We start from the raw sequence: 9338 nt of genomic DNA on the forward strand, positions 1-9338 counted from the left end.
TGAAACGATTAAAAGTTTTGGCAATCATTGCAACAAGATCATCATCATCATCCTGATCACATTCATGTGATGCATATTCAGAAATACCAGCTTTCATCAATTCAGCTACCATCTTCTTCACTGAGTCAGAATGATCACTCTTAGAAGATAGTAGGGCAGAGTCATTAGGTTCAGAATAATGAACCAGGGCAGAACTGGTAGAAACATGATTCTTAGCATCTTGCTCAGCCACAACTCTCTCAGCTTTATTTTCCTCAGTATATCTAAAAGCACCGTATAAAGAGGCTAGAGTGTGGCTGTGAAGGGTTTTTCCTTGTCTTAAAACCATGATCAAATTTTCCCATTTAGAAGGTAGTATATCACAAAACTTTTCCAACAAAATTTTTTTTTATCTTTATCAACACCCAAAGCTTTCAATTGATTTACCAAGTTTGTAAATCTAATATATGTTTGAGTCAAAGTTTCATTTGGTAATGCAAAGAAGGCTTCATATTTTTTGTTCAAAGCAACTTTTCTTGTGACAACAATTTCCTTAGTACCCTCAAACTGGGTCATTAACTCTTCCCACATCAATTTAGAATTGTCAAGTAAAACAAGAGTGAGTTTTAGACTTTCTGGGACAGCAAAGAGAATCATATTTTGAAGTTTTGAGTCAAGGTCAGCCAATCTATGGTCTTCTTCTGACCAGTGGTCTTTCTCTTTGGGTGTCATTCTAGGGGTCCCATCTTGGTTAAAAACAACAGTCGAGGCATTCATGGGTACATAAGGTCCTTCTAAGAGAATGGAGGTCAAGTGTCTTTCAACCCCAACGATATACTTGAGCATGCATGCTTTCCATGTGATAAATGAGTCACTATCCCCATTGAACTTCAGGACAGGGTTGTTAGGAAAGTGTACGTGAACACTGGGTTGTGCTGGTGGTGGTGGTGGTGGAGTAGCATTGAGATTAACATTAGGGTTACCATTTGGGTTTGGTTGTTCGGTTCCAGACATCTTGTAGGATCAAACAGGTATAACAACTTAATGATTAAACCTGGGAGGCTCTGATACCAAGTGTGAGTCCACCTACACAAGATGTTAATCGAATACAAGATATAATATAGGTATAACAATAAAGACAATTATATCAAGTAACCCGACTGGCAAGTAATACTAATCTAGATAAAGACTAGTTTTGATTACGATCCAGATATGGATATGAACAAATAAGAACAAGTGCTTGAAACTATATAAATACTATGTATAATCAAATATTATGGCAAAGAGTCAAGATGTATTTTTCCAAGTATTTTATTTATAACTATAAACAAAATACAAAGGTTGTTGCAGAACAAAGATAATCACACTTGTGAAAATATCTAAACAACCTAGAAATACAAATGATCTAAACAACAAGGAAATACTCGTAAGAATACTTAGAGTATATATCACACGTTGCAATGCCAAAGTTCCAAGCATTTTTGCAAGTGTGAGAAGTCTTATATTTATAGGCAAACATGTCTTGATGACATGGCAAATGCCGTACAAATATGGTTGGGTGCATTTATGGATTTGTAGGACAAATTCATAACATGTTTGTTTAAGGTAAAGTATGTAAGTTTCTTTGATGTGATTTGACATACTTTATTCCCAACCTTTTGCTATAACTATCCCAATCCCAGGTATAAAGTTATTAACCGGGTAAAGGTAGTTTAAAGCCTGCAAAAAGACTTCCTCGTAATCAGTGAAAAAGTGTTGTAAATACTTTTTCACTGAGGGCCTTCAGATCTTAAATCAAGTGGAATCTTCTCAGAGTTCTGCTCCTCAGAAGTTTCCCTTCTTCAGTCTTTGACTTCAGAATGAACGTCTTCAGATATGTTGATCTTGATCTGAGGTGAAGCTTCAGAGAACTAATTCTGAGGGATGTCTCAGAATTTCTGTACAAGTATTTTCTTTGAGCTTCAATATTTCTGAACAAATTATACTTGGTCGATTTTTGACCTAACACAATCTTAATCATAATCACCAATAAGTTAGAAATAAATAAATAGTCAAGTAATATAGTTGTCATGTCATTTTTGCGTAATTATTATTTTCTTTTCTATTTTATTTTTTATATTATATAATTTTTATTTTATAATTATTTTTATTATCATAAAATCACTTATTAAAAATCATAGGATTTACAAGAAATTAGTGAGAAGCCAAAATACTATTTGAATCTCACCCCTCTAACCTAGCAAAACTTATTATTATTATTATTATTATTATTATTATTATTATTATTATTATTATTTTAGTTCTTATTAATATTATTACTGTTATTTTTATTAGTCTCACATATAAATTTGTTATAACTTAAGATTATATTTAATCAGTAAAGTTTTAATATATTTAACATATATCATATATTAATAAATCATAAACATAATCTTTTTAAATGCATTAATCGTAATCTGATAGTTTGTATAATATCATAAAGTATGAATAATACTATAGCTATCAAGTTTTTTTATTTACGTTATCGGTTAGGTCCGGACAACGTCCGAGCTTAATCTAGTAGATAAATAAATAAATAAATATAATAAATAATAAATTAATAATCTGTAATAGTTGGCAAGGTGCAAATACGTCCCAAATGGCTAAATCCAGGAGTTCCACGTAGCCTCTATTTGATTGTTAAAACATTATATTCGGCTTAAAGTTTTCTCACCATTAAAGAAAGATATTAACGTTTTACTTCCCTATATTATACTTTTATTACCTAAACATACCATCCCTCTTCTACTGATTACTTGACTGATGAGCAATCCAAATATTACCTTTTTCCTTTATGTAAGGCTCAACTCATTTCCTCTTACAAGTTTTATGAGTTCAATGAGATGCCATATATATCAACATATTAGAATTTCATGCAACTTAAGTTTAACTCTTTGTATTGCCCACAACTATAAAATGCTTAGTTGGAGGCTTACAACTTATTGTATACAACTAGCTCATATCCTTTGAATGGTTCATGTAATACAACGATATTTTATCAAGCGTAATACACAACTCGCGTATACAACTCCAACGTCTAAGCAACATACAACTCTTATACAACTACCTTACCAATGCGCGCTAACTATTGGCTATATATGATTCCATGTGTCTCTTGAAATATTATGTTCATCAAATTTCAAGTAGATACTAGACAATATATGTTCCTTATACAGTAGAAGGTCGAAAAGACTAAAGTTTGTACATATGTTATAAACACATAGTAAAACGAAAACAGTAGAGTAGATTTTAACTAGACTGTTTTGAAAAAAATAAAAAGTAAAGGGGACAATAGTAAAGTTTAATGGAGTTTGGTTGCCTCTAGAAAGGAGAAAAAGAATACATGTTAGATAGTTCTCTGTATCATGTGTCAAAAATGAATTATGAATAGATACATCCATCCATTATATCTATAATAACTCGATTTTAATACAACATCTATAATCCAAGAGGTGAGTGATCACTCCCACAAAGACAAAACAACAACAATTAGGTTTGTATGATCATCCTCACTTGTTTCTAATGCGTTGTTTCCTTAAAATATTCAAATTCTGTTAGTGTTTTGTTTGGTAATGGGGATATAACGCTAGATACCTAGATACTTGACCTTTGATGTGGAACACTCACATATTATTTTTTTAATCCATAAAATTTATGGGACACAAACATTTATTCATTAATCAAGAAATATTAAAAAATTTGTATGTGATGGATTCCACACCTAAGCTTAGATGCCGGACAACCTAATATTCACTTTTCCGGTTTATTTTAGTGATTTATAATGCATAATAGTTTTGAATTTTGTGATACCTGCTTTGTTGTAATGAATTTTAATGTGTTTTTGTTGTACGATAATTTTGATTTATTTTGATACTCTGTTTTTATTTGTTACATTTATCAGTGTTGTGTTTTATTTATATTCTGTATATCTATAATGCATGAACATAAATATTATATAATAGATATTTACATAGTTATTTAAAAAATTTTAAACATAGTTATTTTAAAATTTTTAAAGAAGAAATTCAAAGTAATGTGAGAATATCTTTCACAGAGCTATGTGTTGAGGGTGAACATGACAACCCAACAATATTTATAAAACTCAATATTTCTAGTATCATATTTATATTTATGTATTTATTGAGTACCCCACAAAATATACACTTAAAATCTCATGACTTCAATTACACTTGTTTATATTATGGAAATTGTTCGGCAACCCAGACTGAAATTATGCCTCCGCCACTGATCTTTCATATGATAGGTTAAATGTTTGTGGCCTAACCGAGTATCCTGTTTCATAGCATGTATTGATTGATAAATACATTATGACTTTGAAATGCAATCTGTACAAAGTTATTGTTCCTTTTGTTTGAGGGTTGCATTGTTTTGTTCTTTTAATTTTCTCACTATGCTTATATTACTTCACTCTTTTAGTGTTTGTTACATCATTGTTGGTTAAAAATTGTAGTTGTAAAAATCAAATTAAACTTTGTTTTAGCAGGCCTGAACTTGTTAAAGAAACTGGCAACATAAAGTTTGGTGAAGAATGGTGTTGTTTAGAGCTGGATATAGTCTATCAAAGCTTGCAATAAGGAGAACGTTACAACACGGTGGACCATTTTCAGCAAGAACACGTGTCCTTCAATCAGGAAGCCACTGTTTTCATACTACGGTTTTCAAATCAAAACCAGAATCAACACCTATCCCTCGATCTGTTCCGCTTTCTAGGTTAACAGACAGCTTCTTAGATGGAACTAGTAGTGTCTATCTTGAAGAACTTCAAAGAGCCTGGGAGACTGACCCAAACAGTGTTGATGAGTCATGGGACATTTTCTTTAAAAACTTTGAAGGCCCGGCAGCTTCGTCTCCCGGGTTATCTGGCCAAACTATTCAAGAGAGCATGAAGTTGTTGCTACTAGTGAGAGCTTACCAGTTTCATGGTCACATGAAAGCCAATTTAGACCCATTGGGTCTCGAGCAGAGAGAAGTTCCGGATGATTTAGATCCATGTTTTTATGGCTTCACCGAAACTGATTTGGATCGGGAGTTTTTTCTTGGCGTATGGAAAATGTCTGGATTTTTATCTGAGAACCGACCAGTGCAAACCCTTAGAGCAATTATGACTAGGCTTGAACAGGCTTATTGTGGAAGTATTGGTTATGAGTATATGCATATTGCAAACCGCAAAAAATGTAATTGGTTAAGAGACAAAATAGAGACTCCGTCCCCAATGCAATATGATAGCAAGCGACGCCAGGTAATCCTTGATAGGCTTACATGGGGTACCCAGTTTGAAAACTTCTTAGCTACCAAGTGGACTGCTGCTAAGAGGTTTGGACTTGAAGGTGGTGAGACTTTAATTCCTGGTATGAAAGAGATGTTTGATAGGTCAGCAGATCTTGGGGTTGAAAATATTGTCATTGGGATGCCTCACAGAGGAAGATTGAATGTTTTAGGTAATGTGGTTAGGAAGCCGTTGCGTCAAATTTTCAATGAATTTAGTAGTGGTACAAAGCCAGTGGATGAAGTTGGGCTTTATACTGGAACTGGTGATGTTAAGTATCACTTAGGAACTTCATATGACCGGCCAACAAGAGGCGGAAAACATCTTCATCTGTCATTGGTTGCTAACCCGAGTCACTTGGAAGCTGTAGATCCTGTTGTTGTTGGAAAAACCAGAGCAAAACAATATTACTCAAACGACGTGGATAGAACAAAGAACATGGGCATCTTGATTCATGGGGACGGAAGCTTTGCTGGACAAGGTGTGGTCTATGAGACATTGCATCTTAGTGCTCTTCCTAATTACACAACTGGCGGAACTATTCACATTGTGGTAAACAATCAAGTTGCGTTTACTACTGATCCAAAATGCGGAAGATCTTCACAGTATTGTACAGATGTTGCTAAAGCTTTAGATGCTCCCATATTCCATGTCAATGGTGATGATGTAGAGGCAGTTGTTCATGCTTGTGAACTTGCAGCAGAGTGGCGGCAGACATTCCATTCAGATGTTGTGGTTGATATCACTTGTTATCGTAAATTTGGGCATAATGAAATTGATGAACCATTTTTCACCCAGCCCAAAATGTACAAGGTCATCTCTCTTATTTGTATTGCATTCGCGTAAATGCATAATTTGCTAACCCGATTTGGTCTGATTTGTTTCATAGGCAACTGACTTATTATAGGCAAAAAAGACCATAAACTTCTCAAAATATTTGATACTATCCACCTTTCAAAATCTTTAATTTAAGATAATCTGAGCAGGCTACCCATCATAATGATGATGTGGCAGCTGACATGTCACTAAGTTTTGAGCATGTTGAATTTTTTGAGGCTGACCTTATGTTCAATGACTTTAATCTAATTAGAGGCTACCCTCAAGTCAACTCAGCTTGACTTTGTCTTTTGGGTTTACAGCTTCACTCTCAACATTTATCTGTTGTGTTTTTATCCACTTTCTCTTATAGTATACTCCCTAGATAATTGTATTTTGATGGTTGCTACAGGTAATTCGGAAGCACCCATCTGCACTCGAGATTTATGAGAAGCAGCTTTTTGAATCAGGTCAAGTTACTAAAGAAGTCATTGACAAAATTCACAACAAGGTTAATTCGATTCTGAATGAAGAATTCATCGCTAGCAAGGATTATGTCTTGCAGAAAAGGGATTGGCTTTCAAATTACTGGTCAGGATTTAAGTCTCCCGAGCAGCTTGCACGTATTCATAACACTGGGTAAGTTTAAGCTATTTGTAGGCCGACATTATCATAGTTACTTAGTTAGGGATATGTTAACTGAGTAGATATCTTATTTTTTTCTTCAGGGTCCAACCCGGGATTTTAAAGAGTGTTGGGAAGGCGATCACAACTATTCCAGAAACCTTTACGCCGCATAGAGCAGTAAAAAAGATATTTGCTGATCGGAAAAAGATGATTGAAACCGGGGAGGGTGTTGACTGGGCGGTTGGAGAAGCCCTTGCTTTCGCTACGTTGCTGGTAGAAGGGAATCATGTGAGGTTGAGTGGTCAGGATGTTGAGAGAGGTACTTTCAGTCATAGACATGCTGTAATCCATGATCAGGAAACTGGGGAGCGTTACTGTCCTTTGGATCATGTTATGACGAATCAAAATCGAGAAATGTTCACTGTTAGTAACAGGTATGTTTTTATGGCATTACATGAATGATTTTAATATCTCATAAGTCATAATCCACACTTTGATTCTTATCTACCCTAACTTTTTGAAAATGCAGCTCTCTTTCAGAGTTTGGTGTGCTAGGATTCGAATTGGGGTATTCAATGGAAAATCCCAACTCGCTTGTATTATGGGAAGCGCAATTTGGTGATTTTTCTAATGGAGCACAGGTGATGTTTGATCAGTTTTTGAGCAGTGGAGAATCCAAATGGCTGCGTCAGAGCGGGTTAGTTGTGTTGCTGCCTCATGGTTATGATGGCCAAGGTCCTGAACACTCGAGTGCAAGGCTTGAACGATTCCTTCAGGTAATTGTTCCCATGAGGAATTGTAATCTTCAGTATCATAACCTTCGTATAACTATAATATGTGTTCACAGATGAGTGATGATAATCCATTTGTTATACCCGAGATGGAACCAACTCTGCGAAAGCAGATTCAAACAAGCAATTGGCAAGTTGTCAATGTTACAACCCCAGCAAATTATTTCCATGTCTTGCGTCGGCAGGTAACGTTATATATCTAAAAGTGTTATTGGTAACATACTCCTTAATGGTTTTACGAGACTCGTAAGTTATATGCCAGCTGCATAGGGAGTTCCGTAAGCCACTAATTGTCATGTCTCCTAAAAACTTGCTTCGTCATAAAGATTGCAAATCAAATCTATCAGAGTTCGATGATGCTCAAGGTCATCCGGGTTATGACAAACAAGGGACAAGGTTCAAGCGTCTTATCAAGGATCAAAATGGCCATTCGGATCTTGAAGAGGGCATTCGACGTTTAGTTCTTTGCTCTGGAAAGGTTCATAAAATATTTGAAACAAGCAGCACATATAAACTAGAAGCATGAAACATTGGAAACTATAATGGGTGGATTTGGCTGTATTTCATCTCAAATGGGTCAACTGCCCATAGTGTGATTAAAATGCATACAATCTCAAAATCAAACTACGTAAACTTTCATATTATTTTTGTAAAAGTATTATTTTGGTATTCATAATTAACAGATTATTTATAAAAGTAGATAAAAATGTGTATGCAGTTAAAACTAACCCTAGTTGGCTCGTTTAGACTGAACTTATAATGCCCATTTATAATTGGACCCTGCTTTGACCCGTTATGTGTCCCAACCATCTTGCTAGCTCTATAACACTTGTCATTCTGATTCATGCAATAAGCGCATTTAAATTTGTAGGTGTATTATGAACTTGAGGAACAAAGGAAGTCAATGGACCAGAAAGACATCGCAATTTGTAGGGTAGAACAGCTTTGCCCATTCCCATATGACCTAATCCAGCGTGAACTAAAGCGATACCCTAGTACGTTTCAAAGATGGTGAAGTTATCGTTCATTTACATATAATCGAATACTTAAGTGTACTAATTATATTTGTGTTAATTTCTTTAGATTCTGAGATCGTTTGGTGCCAGGAAGAGCCATTGAACATGGGGGCATACACTTACATTGCTCCTCGCCTTGGTACAGCAATGAAGGAACTCCATAGAGGTACCATAGAAGACATCAAATACGTGGGACGTGCTCCATCAGCTGCTACTGCAACCGGTTTTTATAGTGTTCATGTAAAAGAACAGTCTGAGATAGTCCAAAAAGCTATGCAGCCTGACCCCATCACTACCCCCTCCCTTGCTTGACCTCTTTTATTACAATTTAGAAAACAAACTTAATAAAGTGACACCATTTGGAATAAGGTATACTTTTTAACTTACGTATGGGCTATCTGATACAAATATTTTGTTGTTTATCAAGTTATAAAAGAGTTCATATGGACCAACTCTTATATATACATGCGGAATTTTGGGAGATGTAATAACTAGTGAGGTTTATACGCGAAGGTCGATTTTATACTTTTATTTTACATATATGTGAGGCCATCTTGTTTCCTTTGATGGATGAAAATGAAGGTATTGGTAAAGTTCGGACTTCGGAGTCTGTATACTTAACAAGTTTACAATGCTTGTTTACTGTAATTTTCAACATGTTGAATGAGTGCTCTTTTGAGGTAAATGTTGGTGCATTTCCGGGTGACAACATCATTATCATTATAGAAGTTTTGTCTTGAGTCTATTGAATATGTACTTTTAATAAACGTTATTGTATTTCGT

At 34.9% G+C, this 9338-nt stretch overlaps 1 protein-coding gene across 1 annotated transcript; it reads left to right on the top strand.

The window, feature by feature from the left end:
• The first annotated feature begins 3393 nt into the window (after nt 1–3393).
• LOC122590593 (2-oxoglutarate dehydrogenase, mitochondrial-like) lies at nt 3394–8941 on the top strand. Its single transcript, XM_043762783.1, has 9 exons — nt 3394–3511; nt 4523–6118; nt 6534–6760; nt 6850–7182; nt 7278–7524; nt 7596–7724; nt 7802–8017; nt 8411–8534; nt 8623–8941. Exons 2-9 carry the CDS (start codon nt 4568–4570, stop codon nt 8865–8867), a joined length of 3072 nt encoding a protein of 1023 aa, XP_043618718.1. The 5' UTR covers nt 3394–3511; nt 4523–4567; the 3' UTR covers nt 8868–8941.
• Nucleotides 8942–9338: the final 397 nt, after the last annotated feature.

This window comes from Erigeron canadensis, chromosome 3, assembly GCF_010389155.1.
Source record: "Erigeron canadensis isolate Cc75 chromosome 3, C_canadensis_v1, whole genome shotgun sequence".
NCBI classification, from domain to species: domain Eukaryota; kingdom Viridiplantae; phylum Streptophyta; class Magnoliopsida; order Asterales; family Asteraceae; genus Erigeron; species Erigeron canadensis.

Coding starts and splice junctions, on each gene's coding strand:
- LOC122590593 (XM_043762783.1), top strand. CDS start 4,568: ATGGTGTTGTTTAGAGCTGGATATAGTCTATCAAAGCTTGCAATAAGG. Junction 7,525..7,595: donor GGCTTGAACGATTCCTTCAG/GTAATTGTTCCC, acceptor ATGTGTTCACAG/ATGAGTGATGATAATCCATT. Junction 8,535..8,622: donor TGAACTAAAGCGATACCCTA/GTACGTTTCAAA, acceptor TAATTTCTTTAG/ATTCTGAGATCGTTTGGTGC.